At 39.9% G+C, this 24,989-nt stretch overlaps 2 protein-coding genes and 1 pseudogene across 5 annotated transcripts; all 3 read left to right on the plus strand.

Annotated features, from left to right (window-relative positions):
* The first annotated feature begins 1,359 nt into the window (after positions 1-1,359).
* LOC146659004 (RNA-binding protein 12B-like) lies at positions 1,360-9,328 on the plus strand (annotated as a pseudogene). Its single transcript, XR_014913764.1, has 2 exons — positions 1,360-1,532; positions 7,010-9,328. The product of XR_014913764.1 is annotated as an RNA-binding protein 12B-like (transcript).
* Positions 9,329-11,156: 1,828 nt separating this feature from the next.
* LOC146659005 (RNA-binding protein 12B-like) lies at positions 11,157-15,804 on the plus strand. 2 transcript variants are annotated; one of them, XM_085422812.1, is made up of 2 exons: positions 11,157-11,310; positions 13,450-15,804. In XM_085422812.1, the coding sequence occupies exon 2, from the start codon at positions 13,472-13,474 to the stop codon at positions 15,374-15,376; it is 1,905 nt and encodes a 634-aa protein (XP_085278938.1). In that variant the 5' UTR covers positions 11,157-11,310; positions 13,450-13,471; the 3' UTR covers positions 15,377-15,804. The 2 variants fall into 2 exon arrangements, with proteins under 2 accessions (XP_085278938.1, XP_085278939.1); XM_085422813.1 differs by having other exon boundaries at positions 11,181-11,555.
* A 101-nt stretch (positions 15,805-15,905) lies between these two features.
* gra (granulito) lies at positions 15,906-24,822 on the plus strand. 2 transcript variants are annotated; one of them, XM_085422819.1, is made up of 7 exons: positions 15,906-16,656; positions 20,569-20,715; positions 20,819-20,862; positions 21,869-21,926; positions 23,500-23,606; positions 23,699-23,757; positions 24,041-24,822. In XM_085422819.1, the coding sequence occupies exons 2-7, from the start codon at positions 20,634-20,636 to the stop codon at positions 24,066-24,068; spliced, it is 378 nt and encodes a 125-aa protein (XP_085278945.1). In that variant the 5' UTR covers positions 15,906-16,656; positions 20,569-20,633; the 3' UTR covers positions 24,069-24,822. The 2 variants fall into 2 exon arrangements, with proteins under 2 accessions (XP_085278945.1, XP_085278944.1); XM_085422818.1 differs by having other exon boundaries at positions 20,633-20,715.
* The last annotated feature ends 167 nt before the right edge of the window (positions 24,823-24,989 follow it).

Genomic DNA, 24,989 nt, shown 5'->3' on the forward strand with positions numbered 1-24,989 from the left:
TAATTCCTATAATTTATAATCCTTATCTTTATAATCTCTTCTGCTATTTGCACATTCTTTACTGTAAATTCCTAAGTTAATTTGTACATTTTTGTAGTAACCTGAAAATTGTAAATATTGTAAAACTTTTCTTCTGTCATTTAATGGTCGGGCATTGTACAGCTACAAGCATTTCACCCCCATGTCATACTGTGTATGGTTGTGTGTGTGTGACAAATAAAATTTGAATTTGAATTTGATGATGGAAAGAGAAATACTTTTGTTATCCCATACTTTCTTTTAATTCTTTTGGTACAGCAGTTGCAATGAATAATAATATTACTGATTATGATAGTATGCAGGAGATGATTCTGTGCCTGACAGATACTTTAAATTATTTAGGTTGATCGCAAGTGATATGAAAGATTTCCTTTATCTGTCCTTGTGCCATCAGAGCTGAATCAGCCTGTTAGAGAAAGTGATCTGCTGTCTTTGGAAGCCCGTTTCCGCCACAAAAAAAAGTATCCATAACTCGAAGTTTTGGTAACTCAAAGTTTTGCGTTATCTTTCTTGAAATTTCAAGCTACTCTCTTGAAATTTCGACTTATTAACTCGAAATTTTGAGATAAGTAGCTCAAAATTTTGACTCACTTTTCTCAAAATGTGGCCGAGCTAACTTCAAATTTTGAGTTAATAAGTCAAAATTTCGAGAAAATAAGTGGAAATTTTGAGAAAATAACTCAAAGATTTGAGAAAGATAACTCAAAATTTCAAGTTATCGATACTTATTTTTCTTCCTTTTTTAGTGGTGGAAATGGGCTTCCATAAAAAATTGCAGAGCGGTTTAATCAGTTTGCTGGTATCAGCTCCAATGCTGCTCCCGCAGCAGACTACACCAAAGTACACTGCACTCACAATACCTAAAAAGCAGATTTCATCTGATCTCTGTTTTGATTTGTTCTTCTTTTTTTTGTATTATCATTAGGCATAGCAGAAAATATTAACACACACACACACACACACACACACACACACACACACACACACACACACACACACACACACACACACACACACACACACACACACACACACAGACAATATAAAACTGTATATTGTGGGGGAAAAAACTCTAGATGAATGTAACTTTGGAGAAGATTGTAAATGTGTTAAGGATACAGGCTGGTTAATTAGCAAGTCAACTAATGGTTAGGCTCTGCTAGAACTTTGCCTGAGCATTCTCACGCCGGTACAGTAGACGGCAACATGCACCTTTGACTTCGGTTTGGACCGCGCCGCCTGAGGAAGAAGAAAAAAAGGCGCCGAAGAAGGCCACTTTCCCACTTTCGCGTTTCAGACCACACTCCATACCAGTTGGTGGCGGTAATGCACCATTCAGTTGTTTGTCAACTGGCAATAAAATTTTAAAAGGAGGAAGAAGAAGGCCATTTTCCCCTGAAACAGTGCCGTGAGAGCGACGTACCCGAGCTTTATTGTTCTCATTATCTCCACTGCTCTCGATATTTTAACGAGAGTCTTTGGTTGCCTTTTGTGTAAGTTCTGACGTTGGTTATGTGACAGTATGGTGGTAATATTAAAAAACGAAAACGTCGTCATTGCTGCTGGCCGGGTTCGGGCGATAAACGAGCTAACGCTAAAGCTACAGGCCTAGCTGGGTACAAAGACGAGTGCAGCTCAGCTCGACATTTTGTTCTTGGTTTCAGCGGCAGAGGCGTTTGAAGTGCCAGAAACAACCTGGGGAACAATCCACGTTAGCTAATCTCAGCTGGCATACAAGGTTACGATGTGTGCAGGTTGCGTGTATTTTACGTGTATATTTTGTCAACGATGCGGCTAACGGGGGCATGTCCGATTCAGTATTGGCGACGTGGTTGTTATGTACTTGGAGCACTGAGCTTTTGATTAGGTGCACGTTGGAGACACATTTAAGTCATTTAGCAAGTTATTGTACATGTTGGGGGTTTCTCTCTACGTGGATGGCCAACCTGGAACAGTTAAGGCTCTGTCGTTGGTCGTGCCCCCCTCCCGTGATGCATGGGTGGTGATTTCTGGTTGACAGCAACTGTCAGTTTGCAAAGATTCTGAGATCTCCCTGCCGTGCATGAAGGCGACTCATCAAGATACCATGTTAGTTCGTTTTCTCATTGATATTGGTGGTAAAAGGTCCTGTAATTTTCACTTTGGGTTAATGATCTTGAACTGAGCAGTGACTTCAGCGTGCTCCTGCATAAGGACCATACAGGGAGTGCAGAATTATTAGGCAAATGAGTATTTTGTCCACATCATCCTCTTAATGCATGTTGTCTTACTCCAAGCTGTATAGGCTCGAAAAACTACTACCAATTAAGCATGTTAGGTGATGTGCATCTCTGTAATGAGAAGGGGTGTGGTCTAATGACATCAACACCCTATATCAGGTGTGCATAATTATTAGGCAACGTCCTAGTGACGGACGGTTGACAGCCAGGAGATGGCAGTAATGCAACAGTTTTGGATGCAAGCTGCCGTTAAACTTGACTGAAGAAGAAGTAGGCAACGTCCTTTCCTTTGGCAAAATGGGTCAACAGAAGGACTTGACAGGCTCAGAAAAGTCAAAAATAGTGAGATATCTTGCAGAGGGATGCAGCAGTCTCAAAATTGCAAAGCTTCTGAAGCGTGATCATCGAACAATCACGCGTTTCATTCAAAATAGTCAACAGGGTCGCAAGAAGCGTGTGGAAAAACCAAGGCGCAAAATAACTGCCCATGAACTGAGAAAAGTCAAGCGTGCAGCTGCCAAGATGCCACTTGCCACCAGTTTGGCCATATTTCAGAGCTGCAACATCACTGGAGTGCCCAAAAGCACAAGGTGTGCAATACTCAGAGACATGGCCAAGGTAAGAAAGGCTGAAAGACGACCACCACTGAACAAGACACACAAGCTGAAACGTCAAGACTGGGCCAAGAAATATCTTGAGACTGATTTTTCTAAGGTTTTATGGACTGATGTAATGAGAGTGAGTCTTGATGGGCCAGATGGATGGGCCCATGGCTGGACTGGTAAAGGGCAGAGAGCTCCAGTCCGACTCAGACGCCAGCAAGGTGGAGGTGGAGTACTGGTTTGGGCTGGTATCATCAAAGATGAGCTTGTGGGGCCTTTTCGGGTTGAGGATGGAGTCAAGCTCAACTCCCAGTCCTACTGCCAGTTTCTGGAAGACACCTTCTTCGAGCAGTGGTACAGGAAGAAGTCTGCATCCTTCAAGAAAAACATGATTTTCATGCAGGACAATGCTCCATCACACGCGTCCAAGTACTCCACAGCGTGGCTGGCAAGAAAGGGTATAAAAGAAGAAAAACTAATGACATGGCCTCCTTGTTCACCTGATCTGAACCCCATTGAGAACCTGTGGTCCATCATCAAATGTGAGATTTACAAGGAGGGAAAACAGTACACCTCTCTGAACAGTGTCTGGGAGGCTGTGGTTGCTGCTGCACGCAATGTTGATGGTGAACAGATCAAAACACTGACAGAATCCATGGATGGCAGGCTTTTGAGTGTCCTTGCAAAGAAAGGTGGCTATATTGGTCACTGATTTGTTTTTGTTTTGTTTTTGAATGTCAGAAATGTATATTTGTGAATGTGGAGATGTTATATTGGTTTCACTGGTAAAAATAATTGAAATGGGTATATATTTGTTTTTTGTTAAGTTGCCTAATAATTATGCACAGTAATAGTCACCTGCAGACACAGATATCCCCCTAAAATAGCTAAAACTAAAAACAAACTAAAAACTACTTCCAAGAACATTCAGCTTTGATATTAATGAGTTTTTTGGGTTCATTGAGAACATGGTTGTTGTTCAATAATAAAATTATTCCTCAAAAATACAACTTGCCTAATAATTCTGCACTCCCTGTATGAGCGACTGGCTCAAAGTCTTACTTATTTCCTTTACCTGATACAGCCATTGCTGCTATAAACTGCACGTTTTGGAATCATTGGGAGAAGCTGGATCAAGGCGGCAATGTAGTGAAGAAACCTTGAAGAAGAACAACATCCTGATTTCTTTGAGGTCTTTTTCTTTCCTGCTTTGCTTCATCAGAAACAACAGTCTAGCTCGACCTGTCCGACCAGCTTGAAAGCAGGAAATCTGAACTGGTAACACAAAAAAAGGAGTGAACAAAGGAGTGTGAATTTTCACCATCTAATTAGGTTTGCTTATAAGAAGATCCAAATTCATTTAATTATGAATTGAGGTGGACTTTGTGGTGGCTGAAGCATAAAACATTTTTTTAACTAGCTTTTTATGAGCAGTCAGTTATTAACTTCTGAAACATTGGAGTGTTTTGCACAGCTTTGAAGCTAAAATGTACATAATTTATACATTTGGGTATTGTAAGTAATGTCACGTAAGGACTTCTTTGCCCAAAACAAATGAAAATGCTGCTTTGAGCTATGCCCACACTGGTATACTTTTAGCTCTAAAGCAATACTGAAGGGTTTCACGTGTTGTAAATGTGCAGCTTAATTAGGGCTGCTCGATTATGGCAAAAATGATAATCACGATTATTTTTTATTAATTGAGATCTCGATTATTTGACGATATTTATTTAACAATAACAATGTATTGAATAATGACTTTAAAGATTGTCATAAAATAGTGTGCAAATACAGATAACTGTGCAAATGTTTGCAATATAAAAAACAAATGAAAAATGTAAACATCTGTTCACTGAACTTTGCAGTGTTGCTCTGTGGTGCAGCTACGACACTGTAGCAAAGTTTACACACTATGTCTACTTGATCCACGTCTGACTCCGCGAACCCATAATGTTTCCACACCACTGAAGTTTTTTTTTACCTCTCTTTTAAACCAACAGCAGTCACTCTCCTCTCCAAATAACTTCTGCTTAGCTTTCCGAGCTTCCCTCGGGTCCTCTTAATCAGCGGTCCCCAACCCCTGGGCCTCGGACCGGTACCGGTCCGTGAGTCGTTTGGTACCGAGCCGCGAGAGTTGAGGCTCAGGTGTGAAATGTATAGTTTTCAGGGTTTTTATCGGTTTTCAGCGTTATTTTGTTATCGTTTTTATCGTTTACTCGGTTTTCCTTGGTCTTTTCACGTGTGTTATGAATAAATGTTCTTTTTTTCGGTACCGGTACTAGTTTTATTTTGTTGTATTTATCCGCGACACCTTAAAGGCCGGTCCATGAAAATATTGTCGGGCATAAACCGGTCCGTGGCGCAAAAAAGGTTGGGAACCGCTGCTCTCAGTGTTGCCAACTCCTCAGTAAGTAAAATCGCTATTGGTTGTCCTAAAAGTCACTAGAAGTCGCCAAATGACGTCATCACTTAATTTGTAGAATTGGTCATGCTAATGTAATTGTAACCTACGTTGTTGGAGAGAGAAATAACATCGTGGAAGAGACATAAAGTGAGTAAAAAACGTCCTAAATGCAGTTAGAATTTATTTAGAACTACAAATTAAATTTCTTTTAACAATTATTGTTTTTAATGTCACAGTTCCAACCCTGCTCCTTTATCCGGGCCTGGACTGGCAAAAGTGACCCGAAATTGGCGCTCTGGTGGAGTTACTTTGTGTGTGAGAGTGTTTGTTTATAAGTAGTTTTAAACTTTGTGATCCACAAAACAGCATAACAGTAAAAGAAGAATTGACTGCGTTACAGTCAGTGCGGGAGCAGCGGCTTCACTCATGCGCGATTCATTTGTCCTTTGGACGCATGGGTGTGAACATCTCCTGCCCTGATAACAGCGGGGGAGGACTATCCTCCGCCTGGGAGAGCTTTGGCACGGGTGAGGTGCCCACGGCAGCACCCGCTGCTTGTTGAGAGTAAGAGCGATGCGCGTTTTCACGTCAAAAAGTCGTCATAAATAAGTCTCCAATAATACCAGAAAAGTCGCCAGATTTGTCGCTAGTCGCTTTTTAGAAAAAAAGTCGCTAAGGGGGTCTGAAAACTCGCTAAATATAGCGACAAAGTCGCTAAATTGGCAACACTGGCTGCTCTTAATTGTTGTGACACGTGTTAGAAATGCAGAGAGGTGCGCTGGATTCGCCACACGGAGCAGCGCGAGAGTAAAGCACGAGGCAGGGGCTAATAATCGGCTCAGTCATTTTTAATGATCGTTGAAAGCCCAGATCGTAATCTGATTAAAATTCGATTAATTGAGCAGCCCTAAGCTTAATGTTCTTGTGAAGTCTGAGACTGATTTGGAGCAGCGTTTGATCATGTCTGGAACAGATGGAGCAAAGGTTAACGGTTGGAGATGTTATCTGCTGTTAAGCGTGATCTTGTCATTTTTTTTCTGTAAGATGACAGTGCCAGATGAAGAACTACTCCCTACCCCCCCACCAAGCGCAGATTTCACAGCTGGATTTATGACTGGTCATCGAGGCTGTTCTGCAGTTGATCACTTGGCTAAATAAGTGGACATTATTTATAAACTTGAAAGTGGACTCGCTATATTGAGGATTTTTCTTCTTTGGGAGGTGGTTTCATTTTCAGCTTGGCATCTTTCAGAACTAATCTTGCTCGGTTATTGAAACCAGTATGGTTTTATTTTTATTTTTTCCCCCCTCATTTGCTGGTGAACACTGTGCCACCGATGTTTTTTGTTTGTTTGTTTGGGTTTTTGGTGAAGTCAATTTGGTGGGAACTTGAGTCAAATATTTTAAATAGTGAGCAGAATTTTAGTTTTAATATGGTCTGTGTTTTAGTTCCTTAATTTTGCTGCGATTTCAACGTAAAGGCCTTTAGTTTTGTGCTTTGAAGCTTGGCTCTTTAGAATGTGAGGTGGATTTGTGATTAACCTCTGCAGTTCTTATTAGGCAGTCTTGTGTGTGTTTTTTTTAAAAAATTGACCGTTTTGGGTATTGGTGTAAATGGTGTATCTGCCCCTGAGAGTGCATTGCTTTTCAGATTCCATGGTGGTACAGTGAAATGCCGGGAAATTGGCACAGAGCTACAGATGCTCTGTTGGCAATAATATTATTCTATATCCTTCTGTCTACAGGTGCTGTTGTTTGTGCTTCAGCATGGCGGTCGTCATCCGTTTACAGGGCCTGAGAGTCACAGCGGGTTCTGAGGATATTCGCAGGTTCTTCACTGGCCTCAAAATTCCTGATGGAGGGGTGCATATAATTGGTGGGGAGCGAGACGAGGCTTTCATTATCTTTGCTTCAGATGAAGATGCAAGAAGAGCCATGATACATTCAGGTGGTGTCATTAGAGGCTCACCTGTTACATTCCTGTTAAGTAGTAAAGCAGAGTTTCAGAATATGCTCGAAAGAACAACAAAAATTGTGGAGAGGGATCAGAAAAGGCGGCTTGAAGATGACATTGGACATCCTCGCAGATCTATGGAGCCAGAGATGGGCAGGAGATCAGCCAGCAGATCGGGTGACAGTCCTCCACCCCTGCTCCAGAGGGCCCCAAACACAGATGATGTGTTTTTGTTTCTAAAAGGTCTGCCTTTCTCTGTCACTGAAAAGGAAATTTGTGATTTTTTTTGGTGGTTTAGTTGTTGATGAAGTTGTTTTAGTAAAAAATCGCCAAGGATTAAACAATGGAACAGGTTTTGTCAAATTTGCAACAAGAGAGGATGCAATGGAAGGGTTGAAGAGAGATCGGGAATACATTGGCGCAAGGTATATTGAGATCTCCACGACAACATTGAATGATTGGCATCGGGTTACTGGTAGAATGCCAACAGCTGTCATAGGTGGCAGTTTCCAAAGGGGGAGATCACCCATTCCCGATCAGAGGGATCCACAGCACCGTGTAAGGTCACGATCACCTGTGGCTCAGAGGCACATTGCTCCTTCAGAAGGGGAGTACTGTGTTTTGTTGGAAAATCTGTCATTTGCAGTGGAAAAAGAACATATAAAACGTCTTTTTCATAATGCGAAACTTGGGGATGACCAGATCCTGCACTTGATTGACTCTGACGGGAAACAAAAAAGATCTGCACTGGTGCTGTTCAAGAGTTTGCGTGACTATTGTGAAGCTTTAGCTCATGAAAAAAAGACAGTTTTTCAATCGACTAGTGCATACCCGTCCAGTTTCGAGGGAGAACATGATTGCCCTTCTGAAACCTCAAGGTACCACTGTCCGGCCTTCTGGAAACTCTGAAAGGTTTCGGGAGGGGCCTGCATCTTACTCCAGTGATCCTTATGACTCAGAGAAGATATGTGTGTTTGTGCGAAACCTGCCATTCGATGTACGAAAAGTTGAGATCATCGACTTCTTCCTTGGGTTTAATATCACAGAGGACAATGTGTGTGTGCTGCAGGACCGAGAAGGTGCTGGGGTTGGACAAGCTATGGTGGTCTTTGGATCTGAGACGGAGGCTATGAGGGCACTCATTCTCGATGGACGACGGTTTCTTGGGTCAAAAGTCATACTAAAATGCATTACACGTTCTGAGATGCAGGAGTTGGGTGTTGATCCACCAGTGGTGCAAGAGCCACTGCTGAGAGGGGAGCAGTACTCGGGCAAGAGCAGCGAAGCATCTTATCTCACTGGTGACACTTCATATCCTGACTTCAGGGTTCCTCGTGATGGGGGTATACCAGTAACTAATGCACAGGATAGCATCCATGGAAGTATTGATTATGAGTCTCGTGCAGCGCGGTCTCGTTCTCCAGAAGACCGGGGCAATGGAGTTCGTGGCAGTTTTCGCTCCCCTGTGGAGCCTTTTGACGCTCCCACCTGTGTTCAGTTACTCAACCTACCTTTCCAAATCAGAAGTGAAGAAATCTACGATTTTTGGCACAGATCCAGGTATTATACGATACGTATAATACCTGGATCTGTGTCACTGCAGTATGACCAGAGTGGAAAACCTAAAGGCTCTGCTACTTTGGTATTTGAGTCTCGTCGAGAGGCTTTAACGGCAGTTGAAGAACTAGGTGGGAGACCAATAGGGCAGAGAAAAATAAAGCTACTCCTTGTGTGAAAGTAAAATTGCTTTTCATTGCACTTAAAATTCCAGGTGTAATTGGAAATGTAAACAATGTTGATTTGAAAAACCACTGCCTTGTTGTTGTTTTTTTCATTTTTTTTCGTTTTTTTTTATTTTATGTAGGGTGGGGAAAAGGAGGGTGTTGGGGGCTGTTGATATGGGGTGGCTTTATGATTCTAACTATAAAGTTAGCTTGCATGTATTTAATTTAGCCTTGTTTTATCTGCTAAAAGCAATACTCTATTTCAATTTTTGATTGAACTTGTTATAGTGTGTATTCCATTTCATCTTACTGTCTTTTTGTCATTTTAAAATAAAAATGGATGCTTTTGAATTGTTAACATTAAATTAAGATCTGCAGGATACAGATAAATAATAAATAAAAAATATTTCGGGTTCAGTGATGTATTTTTTTTCTCCCCTCAAAGACCTGTTATGATATTCTGCATTTTATTGATTTTATTTTTTTGTAGACAGCCTTCAAAGAACAAAACCTTAAATACGACCACCGTTTAAATGGTCACTACTCATCTGTAGTGGTGAATATGGTGTACTGACAGGTTTGAAATAATAACTATAGAGGCCTGTCTAAAACTATTGCTTGCTCCGCTACTGCTGCGCCCTAGCTTCAGCATGAGTGAATGGTGGTACGAACGAGCCAGAATGCGCTCACATAGTTAGCGAAGAGTTGTGGGAGAGCTCTAAAACACAAATGATAGCGAATGCAGCGCCTCGGGAAGTGTTTAAAATGACAAGACTAACAGTCTGATCCCCCAACGAAGTCTTTTGAGCATGTGTTTTAGCCACTTTCTATTTGTATCAGCCACTAATCGAGTGCCTCTGTTTCTGAGGCTTCTCTGTTCAGCATCACATGATATGGGTGCACAGCTGGCGCGAACCCCGGAGCGCACTGCGGCTCCTACGAGTCAAACAACCAGTTAAAATTTCAAAAAGGCAGGCCTTGTTAGAGAGCATCACACAGTGGTTAAAATCTCAATAACAGAGACCTTGGTCCTTTGATAAACATATTTCATGCTTCATTTATTTGATGTTGTTTATCATAGTCTATTTGATTGATTACTTTTTGTTCTGCCTATTCAGTTTTTTTGTCATCCACTGGAACAATTTGAACTGCACTAATGTGATGATGGAAAGAGAAATACTTTTGTTATCCCATACTTTCTTTTAATTCTTTTGGCACAGCAGTTGCAATGAATAATAATATTACTGATGATGATAATATGCAGGAGATGATTCTGTGCCTGACAGATACTTTAAATTATTGAGGTTGATCACAAGTGATATGAAAGATTTCCTTTATCTGTCCTTGTGCCATCAGAGCTGAATCAGCCTGTTAGAGAAAGTGATCTGCTGTCTTTGGAAGCCCGTTTCCGCCACAAAAAAAAGTATCCATAACTCAAAGTTTCGCGTTATCTTTCTTGAAATTTCGACTTATGGACTCAAAATTTTGAGATAAGTAACGCAAAATTTTGACTCACTTTTCTCAAAATTTGGCAGAGCTAACTTGAAATTTTGAGTTCATAAGTCAAAATTTTGAGAAAATAACTCAAAGATTTGAGAAAGATAACTCAAAATTTCAAGTTATCGATACTTATTTTTCTTCCTTTTTTAGTGGTGGAAATGGGCTTCCATAAAAAATTGCAGAGCGGTTTATTCAGTTTGCTGGTATCAGGTCCAATGCTGCTCCCGCAGCAGACTACACCAAAGTACACTGCACTCACAATACCTAAAGGGCAGATTTCATCTGATTGCCGGATCTCTGTTTTGATTTGTTCTTCTTTTTTTTTGTATTATCATTAGGCATAGCAGAAAATATTAACACACACACACACACACACACACACACACACACACACACACACACACACACACACACAATATAAAACTGTATATTGTGGGGGAAAAAACTCTAGATGAATGTAACTTTGGAGAAGATTGTAAATGTGTTAAGGATACAGGCTGGTTAATTAGCAAGTCAACTAATGGTTAGGCTCTGCTAGAACTTTGCCTGAGCATTCTCACGCCGGTACAGTAGACGGCAACATGCACCTTTGACTTCGGTTTGGACCGCGCCGCCTGAGGAAGAAGAAAAAAAGGCGCCGAAGAAGGCCACGTTCCCACTTTCGCGTTTCAGACCACACTCCATACCAGTTGGTGGCGGTAATGCACCATTCAGTTGTTTGTCAACTGGCAATAAAAATTTAAAAGGAGGAAGAAGAAGGCCATTTTCCCCTGAAACAGTGCCGTGAGAGCGACGTACCCGAGCTTTATTGTTCTCATTATCTCCACTGCTCTCGATATTTTAACGAGAGTCTTTGGTTGCCTTTTGTGTAAGTTCTGACGTTGGTTATGTGACAGTATGGTGGTAATATTAAAAAACGAAAACGTCGTCATTGCTGCTGGCCGGGTTCGGGCGATAAACGAGCTAACGCTAAAGCTACAGGCCTAGCTGGGTACAAAGACGAGTGCAGCTCAGCTCGACATTTTGTTCTTGGTTTCAGCGGCAGAGGCGTTTGAAGTGCCAGAAACAACCTGGGGAACAATCCACGTTAGCTAATCTCAGCTGGCATACAAGGTTACGATGTGTGCAGGTTGCGTGTATTTTACGTGTATATTTTGTCAACGATGCGGCTAACGGTGGCATGTCCGATTCAGTATTGGCGACGTGGTTGTTATGTACTTGGAGCACTGAGCTTTTGATTAGGTGCACGTTGGAGACACATTTAAGTCATTTAGCAAGTTATTGTACATGTTGGGGGTTTCTCTCTACGTGGATGGCCAACCTGGAACAGTTAAGGCTCTGTCGTTGGTCGTGCCCCCCTCCCGTGATGCATGGGTGGTGATTTCTGGTTGACAGCAACTGTCAGTTTGCAAAGATTCTGAGATCTCCCTGCCGTGCATGAAGGCGACTCATCAAGATACCATGTTAGTTCGTTTTCTCATTGATATTGGTGGTAAAAGGTCCTGTAATTTTCACTTTGGGTTAATGATCTTGAACTGAGCAGTGACTTCAGCGTACTGCTGCATAAGGACCATATGAGTGACTGGCTACTTATTTCCTTTACCTGATACAGCCATTGCTGCTATAAACTGCACGTTTTGGAATCATTGGGAGAAGCTGGATCAAGGCGGCAATGTAGTGAAGAAACCTTGAAGAAGAACAACATCCTGATTTCGTTGGGGTTTTTTTTCCTGCTTTGGTTCATCAGAAACAACAGTCTAGCTCGACCTGTCTGACCAGCTTGAAAGCAGGAAATCTGAACTGGTAACACAAAAAAGGAGTGAACAAAGGAGTGTGAATTTTCACCATCTAATTAGGTTTGCTTATAAGAAGATCCAAATTCATTTAATTATAATTATGAATTGAGGTGGACTTTGTGGTGGCTGAAGCATAAAACATTTTTTTTTTAACTAGCTTTTTACGAGCAGTCAACTATTAACTTCTGAAACATTGGAGTGTTTTGCACAGCTTTGAAGCTAAAATGTACATAATTGATACATTTGGGTATTGTAAGTAACGTCAAGTAAGGACTTCTTTGCCCAAAACAAATGAACATGCTGCTTTGAGCTATGACCACACTGGTATACTCCTAGCTCTAAAGCAATACTGAAGGGTTTCACGTGTTGTAAATGTGCAGCTTAATGTGCTTGTGAAGTCTGAGACTGATTTGGAGCAGCGTTTGATCATGTCTGGAACAGATGGAGCAAAGGTTAACGGTTGGAGATGTTATTTGCTGTTAAGCGTGATCTTGTCATTTTTTTCTGTAAGATGACAGTGCCAGATGAAGAACTACTCCCTACCCCCCCACCAAGCGCAGATTTCACAGCTGGATTTATGACTGGTCATCGAGGCTGTTCTGCAGTTGATCACTTGGCTAAATAAGTGGACATTATTTATAAACTTGAAAGTGGACTCGCTATATTGAGGATTTTTCTTCTTTGGGAGGTGGTTTCATTTTCAGCTTGGCATCTTTCAGAACTAATCTTGCTCGGTTATTGAAACCAGTATGGTTTTATTTTTATTTTTTCCCCCCTCATTTGCTGGTGAACACTGTGCCACCGATGTTTTTTTGTTTGTTTGTTTGGGTTTTTGGTAAAGTCAATTTGGTGGGAACTTGAGTCAAATATTTTAAATAGTGAGCAGAATTTTAGTTTTAATATGGTCTGTGTTTTAGTTCCTTAATTTTGCTGCGATTTCAACGTAAAGGCCTTTAGTTTTGTGCTTTGAAGCTTGGCTCTTTAGAATGTGAGGTGGATTTGTGATTAACCTCTGCAGTTCTTATTAGGCAGTCTTGTGTGTTTTTTTTAAAAAATTGACCGTTTTGGGTATTGGTGTAAATGGTGTATCTGCCCCTGAGAGTGCATTGCTTTTCAGATTCCATGGTGGTACAGTGAAATGCCGGGAAATTGGCACAGAGCTACAGATGCTCTGTTGGCAATAATATTATTCTATATCCTTCTGTCTACAGGTGCTGTTGTTTGTGCTTCAGCATGGCGGTCGTCATCCGTTTACAGGGCCTGAGAGTCACAGCGGGTTCTGAGGATATTCGCAGGTTCTTCACTGGCCTCAAAATTCCTGATGGAGGGGTGCATATAATTGGTGGGGAGCGAGACGAGGCTTTCATTATCTTTGCTTCAGATGAAGATGCAAGAAGAGCCATGATACGTTCAGGTGGTGTCATTAGAGGCTCACCTGTTACATTGCTTTTAAGTAGTAAAGCAGAGATGCAGAATATGCTCGACAGAACAACAAAAATTGTGGAGAGGGATCAGAAAAGGCGGCTTGAAGATGACATTGGACATCCTCGCAGATCTATGGAGCCAGAGATGGGCAGGAGATCAGCCAGCAGATCGGGTGACAGTCCTCCACCCCTGCTCCAGAGGGCCCCAAACACAGATGATGTGTTTTTGTTTCTAAAAGGTCTGCCTTTCTCTGTCACTGAAAAGGAAATTTGTGACTTTTTTGGTGGTTTAGTTGTTGATGAAGTTGTTTTAGTAAAAAATCGCCAAGGATTAAACAATGGAACAGGTTTTGTCAAATTTGCAACAAGAGAGGATGCAATGGAAGGGTTGAAGAGAGATCGGGAATACATTGGCGCAAGGTATATTGAGATCTCCACGACAACATTGAATGATTGGCATCGGGTTACTGGTAGAATGCCAACAGCTGTAATAGGTGGCAGTTTCCAAAGGGGGAGATCACCCATTCCTGATCAGAGGGATCCACAGCACCGTGTAAGGTCACGATCACCTGTGGCTCAGAGGCACATTGCTCCTTCAGAAGGGGAGTACTGTGTTTTGTTGGAAAATCTGTCATTTGCAGTGGAAAAAGAACATATAAAACGTCTCTTTCATAATGCGAAACTTGGGGATGACCAGATCCTGCACTTGATTGACTCTGACGGGAAACAAAAAAGATCTGCACTGGTGCTGTTCAAGAGTTTGCGTGACTATTGTGAAGCTTTAGCTCATGAAAAAAGACAGTTTTTCAATCGACTAGTGCATACCCGTCCAGTTTCGAGGGAGAACATGATTGCCCTTCTGAAACCTCAAGGTACCACTGTCCGGCCTTCTGGAAACTCTGAAAGGTTTCGGGAGGGGCCTGCATCTTACTCCAGTGATCCTTATGACTCAGAGAAGATATGTGTGTTTGTGCGAAACCTGCCATTCGATGTACGAAAAGTTGAGATCATCGACTTCTTCCTTGGGTTTAATATCACAGAGGACAATGTGTGTGTGCTGCAGGACCGAGAAGGTGCTGGGGTTGGACAAGCTATGGTGGTCTTTGGATCTGAGACGGAGGCTTTGAGGGCACTCATTCTCGATGGACGACGGTTTCTTGGGTCAAAAGTCATACTAAAATGCATTACACGTTCTGAGATGCAGGAGTTGGGTGTTGATCCACCAGTGGTGCAAGAGCCACTGCTGAGAGGGGAGCAGTACTCGGGCAAGAGCAGCGAAGCATCTTATCTCACTGGTGACACTTCATATCCTGACTTCAGGGTTCCTCGTGATGGGGGTATACCAGTAACTAATGCACAGGATAGCATCCATGGAAGTATTGATTATGAGTCTCGTGCAGCGCGGTCTCGTTCTCCAGAAGACCGGGGCAATGGAGTTCGTGGCAGTTTTCGCTCCCCTGTGGAGCCTTTTGACGCTCCCACCTGTGTTCAGTTACTCAACCTACCTTTCCAAATCAGAAGTGAAGAAATCTACGATTTTTGTTACGGGTATCGTATAATACCTGGATCTGTGTCACTGCAGTATGACCAGAGTGGAAAACCTAAAGGCTCTGCTACTTTGGTATTTGAGTCTCGTCGAGAGGCTTTAACGGCAGTTGAAGAACTAGGTGGGAGACCAATAGGGCAGAGAAAAATAAAGCTACTCCTTGTGTGAAAGTAAAATTGCTTTTCATTGCACTTAAAATTCCAGGTGTAATTGGAAATGTAAACAATGTTGATTTGAAAAACCACTGCCTTGTTGTTGTTTTTTTCATTTTTTTTCATTTTTTTTTTATTTTTTATGTAGGGTGGGGAAAAGGAGGGTGTTGGGGGCTGTTGATATGGGGTGGCTTTATGATTCTAACTATAAAGTTAGCTTGCATGTATTTAATTTAGCCTTGTTTTATCTGCTAAAAGCAATACTCTATTTCAATTTTTGATTGAACTTGTTATAGTGTGTATTCCATTTCATCTTACTGTCTTTTTGTCATTTTAAAATAAAAATGGATGCTTTTGAATTGTTAACATTAAATTAGGATCTGCTGATCAAGCTTGTCTATACAGGATACAGATAAATAATAAATAAAAAATATTTCGAGTTCAGTGATGTATTTTTTTTTTCTCCCCTCAAAGACCTGTTATGATATTCTGCATTTTATTGATTTTATTTTTTTGTAGACAGCCTTCAAAGAACAAAACCTTAAATACGACCACCGTTTAAATGGTCACTACTCATCTGTAGTGGTGAATATGGTGTACTGACAGGTTTGAAATAATAACTATAGAGGCCTGTCTAAAACTATTGCGTGGTGGGGGTGTGTGTGTGTGTGTGTGTGTGTGTGTGTGTGTGCGCTTTCTGCTCATTTTACATGATTTGTAAGCACTGGGAGAGCTGCACAGCTCAAACCTAGTGAAAAATTAGTTTAAAAAATGTGAACATTTAAAATGACAATTTCTAATTTTCTCTTGTGTATAACAATCTAAAATAACTTTGTATACAAAATTTCTCAAGACATTTAGTTAACTGATAAACGGTAGTTGATCAACCACTAAGCACTTATCCAATGTTGCAACGAGGTGTACCGGGTCCTGGTAGCCGCCTAAGCAATGGCGAGGTGTGGCTTCACATCAAATACGGCTGTTACAGAAGACCGTACAGTTATAAAAAGAAAAAAACACTCCTTTTAATGCTGTAACGATAGTCAATACCTACTTGTACAGAAAAAACATTCAGATATTGATAAAATTGCTAATTAGATTAAATGTGGAAACAACACTACTCCCTTTTCACAACAGTAGAACGTGTATCGATGATGGTGACTGCATGAGTTTTATTTTGAAAATTAAAATTCGGAAGTCGTGTGTTATTTGTGTTTTTTCTTCCTCTTGACTAGCATGACACTGGTGAGGCGAACAGGCTGAAATCCACGCTGAGGGAATTTCGTTGAACTAGAGGTGAATAAATTTTAAACCTCAATATCTATAAATTCGCGCAATGAGCAGAGCGTTGCTAGTTAGATTTAATAGATGTTTATAGGAGTTCAAACTTTTGCATCGTTTTCCAAGTTATGTTTTTCTATTACTTGTCTTATTTTTCTTTCTCGTTTTGTTGTTTTAACGTCATTTAGCCTATCTGTACACACAATGCTGACCATTAAATACGCAGCGAACTGTGAACCTTCACATCAACCGCTAATGTTAACGTTAGCTGCTCGCCGTTGCCTGATGCGCAGGCTTTACACAGATTCATTTTATTTTTTAGGGGGTGCCATGAGCGCGTTATAGTGGACAGCGGGATCGTTACACCTGTTTTCAAAAGTTGTTTTGTTAATGCAGTTAAATTGAGATTTAGATTTTTAGAAAAGGCTTTTAACAACTATTGTTGACAGCCTCATAAAGTTTGGCAAGTTAGCTTACATCCAGTGTAGTAAAGTTAAGCTAAATGAAACATGTTAAGTAATAAGTAAATAAACAACTAACATTAAACCGATTTTTATTTAAGTATATTAAGCCGGAGAATTTATTATTTATGTAAGGTTCTTATTTAATTATTTTTCTATTCTGTTTCTCTGTATGCTAAACCTTAGGAGTTTGATATTTAACGGTCTAACCCTGACCAGACTATTTTAGCTAATAAAATGCGAATACTTTCTTTTTCTTTGAGATTTCCCTATTTGTGTTTATCGTTATCAGTCATTCTTCCTTTTCATCACAGATATCACACCGCATTTAATCGTTGTATTCTTTAAACAAAGATGAAATGAAAAATTGTTTAAACAAAATTACTATTATTATTATTGTTGTTGTTGTTTGGCCAGCCTTGTCTGTGACTTCTTACAAAACACACTTTCACACCTGGATGAGTTAACGCCAGATGAGTTAATACTTTTTGCTGTACAATATAAAGTGCCTTGGGGTGACTGTTGCTGTGATTTGGCACTGTGTACTGTCATGTGAGAAAATTGGGACACCCCCATTAACTAATCAGCTCTTTATTATGAACTGTTCACATATCAATTTCCAATCATGATTTTATGTATTACTGGAAAAGAAAGCGACGTAATTGCAATTAAACAACATAAATATAAATGATAAATTTCAATCGGCCTTCAAACAACATCACAGCACTGAATCAGCGCTGCTTCGTGTTTTCAATGATCTTTTACTAATGGCTGACAATGGACGCCCCTCTGTCCTAGTGCTATTGGATCTTTCATCGGCATTTGACATGGTTGACCATAACATCCTATTGGCGAGACTAGAGCACACTGTAGGCATTAAGGGCGCTGCCTTGGATTGGTTTAAATCCTACCTCTCCAATCGGCTCTCTTCGGTACATCTGGCCACATCCTCTTCTTCGGCTGTACCTGTTTGCTGTGGTGTCCCCCAGGGATCTGTGTTAGGCCCTACCCTTTTCTCATTGTACATGCTTCCTTTAAGTGCTATCTTTGAGAAATACCACATTGCTTTTCACTATTATGCGGATGATATCCAGATCTATTTTGAGCTAAACGATGATCTTGCTCTGTCTTTGAATAGCTTCCGAGAATGCATGTGTGAGGTCAAGAAATGGCTTTTGGCAAATACTCTTATCCTTAATGATAAGAAAACCGAAATTATGATTTTTGGTAGTAATGCCCTTCGTGCCAAACTTCGGGATGCCTTTGGTTTTCTCACTAGTTCTTTCTCTGACACTGTTAGGAATCTGGGTGTCTTATTTGACAGCTCATTTACACTTGATAAACAAGTATCTGCTGTTGTCAGATCTAGTTTTTACCAGCTTCGCCTTATTTCTAAGGCCAGGCACTATATCCCGTATAAAGACCTAGAAAAGCTCATCCATGCCTTTGTAACGTCAAGGCTAGATTACTGTAATTCACTTTATTGTGGTCTCCACTCTTCCCTTTTACATAGATTACAGACAGTTCAGAATGCAGCAGCACGCATTCTAACTAAAACCAAGAAGTTTGCCCACATTACTCCTGTCCTTGCTGATCTGCACTGGTTGCCTGTCAAATATCGTATTCAATTTAAAATTTTGTTGTTTACTTTTAAAATTACCAATAACACTGCACCAAGCTATCTTAAGGAACTTTTAAACCCATATGCTCCTGCTAGGGCTTTAAGGTCATCCTCACAGTTACTGCTGGTTCAGCCCAGATCTCGACTGAAATCTAGAGGTGATCGATCGTTTGCTCTAGTTGCACCGGAGCTGTGGAACAATCTCCCGATTGGCATCCGGGCGTCTGATTCTATTCATTCTTTTAAATCACAGCTAAAAACATATCTTTTTAAACTTGCCTTTTCTACCAGTTAAATGCTGGCTTGCTTGCAGTGACCTATTGACCTATTGTATTAAATTCTCTGCTATCTTTCCATTATTGGTGTCTTTTATCATGGTGGTACAGTCTTACCTTGCTATAACCTATGTGCTGCAGTTTACTCTTATTGGTGGCTTTTATCTGTGAACATAATTCGTTACCTTTATGTATTTGATGTTAATGTGTGAACTGTTTTATTTTTTATTGTTTTATGTAAAGCACTTTGGTATGCCCAAGGCTTTTAAATGTGCTCTATAAATAAAGATTGTTGTTGTTGTATAAATGAACATTTTGTGAAACATCAAAAAACCCAAAAATGTTTGTTTTAATGGAGGAAAAAGTTAGGAAACCCTACCCCCTGATAACTAGTGTTGCCTCCTTTGGCTCATATAACTTCAGCGAGACGCCTTTTGTAACTTTTTACCAGTCTCTGACATGATCAGAAGAAGGTTCGCTCCACTCCTCAGTGCAGAATTCCTTCAGCTGTGAGATGTTTGAGGGTTTTCTGGCATGTACAGCCCGTTTCAAGTTACCCCACAGCATCTTAATGGGGTTAGGATCAGGGCTTTGACTTTGCCATTCCAGGACTCTCCACTTCTTAGTTTTTAGCCAGTCCTTGGTAGATTTGCTGGTATGCTTTGGGTCATTGTCATGTTTTAGTGTCCAGTTCCGCTTCAGCTTTAATTTTTTAACAGATGGTCTCACATGTTCTTCAAGCACCCTCTGATACACAGCAGAATTCATGATGGATTCTGTGATGGTGAGCTGGCCAGGTCCTGCTGCAGCAAAGCACCAAACTAAATTTGAGGTATAGATAAGGCAAGGTTCTTTTAAAATGCTGGTTAACGATGTACTGATCATGTGCACCTAATGTGATACACCTGTGTGTGATTTTAACCATTTTAAGTGGGATAATATGTGAGGGTGTCCTAATTTATTCCTCACCAGAAATTGCATTCTTTTAAAATTACATTTCACATAAAATTTTAAAACGGCTTTTCTTATTTTTTTAATTGTTTAGTGATATTATTTGGATTCCTCAGTATCATTAAAATTGGCATTAAATATCCATATGGCCAAATATATTTTAAAATATACAGGCTTTCATAGGGTGTCCTAATTTTCTCACATGACTGTATATAAATTGAACTGAAACAGGGACTGTGATTGCAGTTTGGTTTTGTATCACAAACGTTTTTTTTGTTTTTGTTTATTTTGCTAGTTTCACAAAATCTAAGCAATCATCTTGTTATGTAGATGCATGACATTTACAACTTTTCATACCAATAAACTCAAATTATTTAGTGAAGTATTTGAATATTGTAGCTGTAAAAAAAGATACTTAATTATGAAATAATAAAGTCATTACCAATGGGAATAAAATAATATCAATAATTTATAGGGTCATAAATCATTACACACTATAGTGAAAAGTTGTAAGTATTCCTGATATGCAGCCTTGGCCTTGGTTTGGACTCCAAACCCCTCTTTTTAAAACACTGAAAAGTAATATATTAGTGACTAATGTCTCCTTCTGTTAATGCAGCACTGCTTAGTAGGCTTGTAGAAATTAGTTGGCTTAAAGCATGTTTGAACCTTACTGACGCCAGAATGGAGGTATCAAGGAGAAGAATCCTTCAAAAGCACCTGGAGCCAGCGAGACCCCTGCGCCGCTGCATTCCTGCCGACATTGGTAAGTCATCAGTGCAAGTAAACAGGATCAAATGTGCCAGTTTGAAATGTAATGTGTTCCCGTGTAATGAATGTTCATATGGGGATTTTAATACTTTGTTTAGATCCACCAATAAATCCTGCTGCACATGTCCTGATGGATCAAGAGGCAAGTAAAAAATAAAACCCTAATTATGAAGATGGTTGCATGGTGATGCAGTGGTTAGTACTCGTGACTCATAGGAAGAAGGTTAGTTCTGTGTGGAGTTTAAATCTTCTCCATGTGTCTGCATGGCTTCTTCCCACAGTCCAAAGACATGCAAAGGTTAGGTTAGTAGCTGTTCATCTGGACGTTACGTTTTCAATGGGAAAAATGTTTTGTCACTCATCCAATTGAATTCTTCAGTCTCGAGACTGAAGAATTCCCTTGGATGAGTGACGCAACGCTACGTCCAGATGAACAGAATCCACCTTTTGGGATTTACTTACCTTAATGATTGAGCATGCATCAAGACGTTAGGTTAATATGTGATTCTAAGTTGACTGTAGGTATGAATGTGAGTATGTCTGTCTCCCTCTCTATTACAGCTGTGCACTATGAAAGCTGGGATAAACTAAACATATTACACTTTTTTCACAGAAGGTAAAATATAGTTTTGGTAAATGAAGCCTACTAATAAAAAAGGAGTTTAAACGACATTGTTACAAAAAGGTGAAGCTGACAGTGTATATATGATATGGAGATACATGTATAATAGTACTGAAAAAAAGTACTAAAAAGCATCCACCTGTTTGAAGGTAATTCATAATCAAACAACAAAAAAGGATGGGAAAGTGAACATGTTCTAAGCTTTGGCTTTCCATAGTTTGTCCATCAGGCTCTAGCTTGTCACTGCAAATCTGGGTTTTGTAGAGATGCTGTTTGCCATGGTGAGACGTTGTCAGGCTAAGATTAATCTAAGATGATTTTTTCCACTGTGTGAGCACCTTATGCCACCAGAGTAAACCTGTGACACACCTCAACATTTGAGAACGGTGGCACTACACAAAGATGACACATAACACTAACCTTTCAAATAACTAATCATTTAATTATTCGGCGCTTCAGTATTTTAGACTCATGATATCATGCTTTTTAAAAAAATATATTTAAGCTGAAATTTTGTATTTGATAGACAAATATTGGTGTAGAGCAGTTCTACAAGATCATCAACCTTCATAAACAGAAAAAAGGTGAGTCTTTTCTTCTTATATTATTTTTTTCCAAAATAATATATTTTGCTGTCCCATAGGCTAATAAACAAGGCGTGGAAAGCACTTCAGCTTGTCAGTGTGGTAAACAAGTGTTTTTGGTGTGCATTCTAGTAGCTGCAATTCCAGAAATGCCAAGGAGGCTTAGCAGGAGATTAAAAAAAAGTATACACATAGATAGTGCATTTCATATATTTTCTGAATCACAGATTAAGACACATACGTTTGCATGAGAGTGAGACACAGTTTTCACTTCGTTCAGTGTTTTTTGTAAGGTTACGGTTTAATAACTTGCACATATAAAATTTATTCTGCCAGAAGAAAATCTATCACAATGCTGAAAATGTTCTTCACAATTTTATACCAAACCTCTGAACCAAACATAACCTGCTCCTGGCCGTTCTAGTTTTTATTCTCCCACCTGCAGCTTTTCTGGTTTTTAAGGGTTCAAGCATAAACATTAAATAAAAAACAAAATCATAGACTCAGTCTATGAACAAATTTGATGGGAAGTCAACAATATATGGTCCTGTTTTATGATCATATATTAATGCTTATAGAACAATGAAACTATTTTAAAGTTTTTTTGTTGCCAGCAGAAAAAAAATATATCAAGGAATCAGATTTTGTCATCAGGGAAACTCAAAGACTTCAGACCCTCGTACTCTCCCCTCAGGTGTCTGAAGAATCTTCCTGGAATTAGTGTTTTGTGAAGAACTGTTTGGTCATTAGGCAGTAATTTCATACCGATTGGTCTCTAATCTGGAACATAACATGCTCCAGAGCAGGTTATAAGTTATCATGGCAATGTACCCCAGTAAGAAGTAAACCACCTTTGTAGTACGGGAAATCCAAGGTTAACTCTGAAGTTACCTGGATAATCTGATATCCTGCTTCACAGTCAGGCCTCTGGTCACTCTGACTGAAAATCTGAGTGTCTCAACTCTACTGCTTCCAGCTCGACCTTGTCTCTTTTTGTCAGAGCCACTGTCTCCAAACCATTCATCACAGCAGGTCTCGCTAACGTCTTGCAAATCTTCCCTTTCACTCTTGCAGCGATACTTCTGTCACAAATCACTCAAACCTCCTCCACTCCCCCTTGCCTGCATGCTCTTCTTCACCTCGCTTGTGCTCTGTTCATCCCTTTGAAGGGTTAACCCCATGTATTTAAACCCATTTACCCTCATTACCTCTATACTTTACAGCTTCACTGTTACACCTGTCATCAAACCCTGAATTCATAAACAGTGACAAGGAGGAATTTTGGACCAAAGACATCACAAATGTTTCCTCAAAAAGCTGATATTGTGAGGAATGACCACAAGAGGGCCTTAACATCCAGTAATCAGAGAATTATCACACACCTGAATAAGCTTCTTAGAAGGAGTTTGTCTTTTTAGTGAGGTTGTGTTTGATGTTAGCCAATGCAGAAGTGTTGGTGAATCCCAATGCATCACAAACATTTTTTGTCAGCTTTATTACCTTTGAGGTAAAGAAGCAACCAGATTCTTTTGGATATCCCTAACTTGAACTCTTATACCATGTTTATCTTCAGACAGGATATCTTACACAAGGGACTTCTTAATTGGTCTGGCCAGTTGTCCGGAGGCCAGGAAGAAGCCAGAATTCTTGCCAGAGCACCCAATAGTGTTAAGTGAGGCAGTAAGTGTAAAATTCTTGTTGTTTACTTGCTAAGTGGTCCAAATAATATCAGTAGTGTCTGGATTTAAAATGCTTTTATACTATCTTCACAGAGAGATCCTGAGCAACTAAGGCTTTATGAAATGAGGATGAATGGCAAGAAAGATAAAATGTGAGTTTAATACTGTAAATTTGTTACCACAGTTTGACTTTAATGCTTTTTTCATACAGTAGAAAAACAGTAGAGAGTATAGATTATGATTTGAATGAAATACCCATTGTTCTTCAAGAATAATTTGAACATTGGACATTTATAACACCAGTTAATGTGTATATGTAGGAATTAAGTTAAAGTTAAAACCTAGAAAAAAAGGTAGTTTTTACGGTATATTGTTAAAATTAGGTCGCTAACATAAACACCATAATAAAAATATGTCACCTTTGTTTGTTTTTAGGGCGGCTGAAGGGCTTCACTCACCTTGAGAAATTAGTCTTGCTTGTGCAGTGTTTGTGTTTGCTGTTCTTCCTTTCAGTTTAATTTAACTTTTTATTTCCTATTTATTATTTTGCAGGAGGTTCACAAGAATTTCGGTTTTTGATAACCCCCTGAGAGTGCTGTAGTGTATTTATACTGTGTGAACACCTTTTTGAAACAGAAAAAAAAAAACTGAATGGCTACTTTTCAGATGCTTTAATAAAAGTCCTGAACTGAAGTGATGGCGCCAATTATGTTTACACATAATTAGAAATTCTCTGGAGTTAAGATTTGCATTTGTCTACAAATTGCTTTTGATTTTCTGTCCTATACCTCTGCTATTATCAACCTGCTTCAGCAGCAGTTTCCATCACAAATGACACACCTGTGTATTGTACAGCTGGTGAGCATGTCCGTGCATTAAACAGCTTAAGAAATTGGCATAAACGGGAGTGACTCTTGCATCAGTCAAGCAGATATTAACAGGAACACCAATGGTATTTTATTTTATCTGTTTGTTATGTGTTCTACATAAAGTGGTTATTTGACAACAAATTTGCTATTAAAAAAAAAAAAAAGATTAACGGTCAACATGAATCTACAGGAAGTGAAAATCACACATGAAAGATTTTGTTGAGCACATTTTATAAAATGTAAGTATTTTTTACACTATTCGAGGATAAAACCACGATTCCTGTACTTAATGAATTAATTTCTTGTACAACCTTCGTCATTTTGACCAAACTGACTCACACAAAATAAACTCGGAAAAGTACTGCTTTTCCCAACATATGCGGAAATCCTTTAATAGCGCCGCTGTAACTGAACATCTGCTGCACTTCGTCGACCTCTGTACGTGACCGGAAGCCGGTAGCCAACAAGTGAGTGGGTGACGACCCCTGTGACTCATCCGACGTCACGGCATTGTG

Source organism: Rhamphochromis longiceps, linkage group LG11 (assembly GCF_057381845.1).
Source record: "Rhamphochromis longiceps isolate RC_006_pf linkage group LG11, R_longiceps_female_GT1.1, whole genome shotgun sequence".
NCBI lineage: Eukaryota > Metazoa > Chordata > Actinopteri > Cichliformes > Cichlidae > Rhamphochromis > Rhamphochromis longiceps.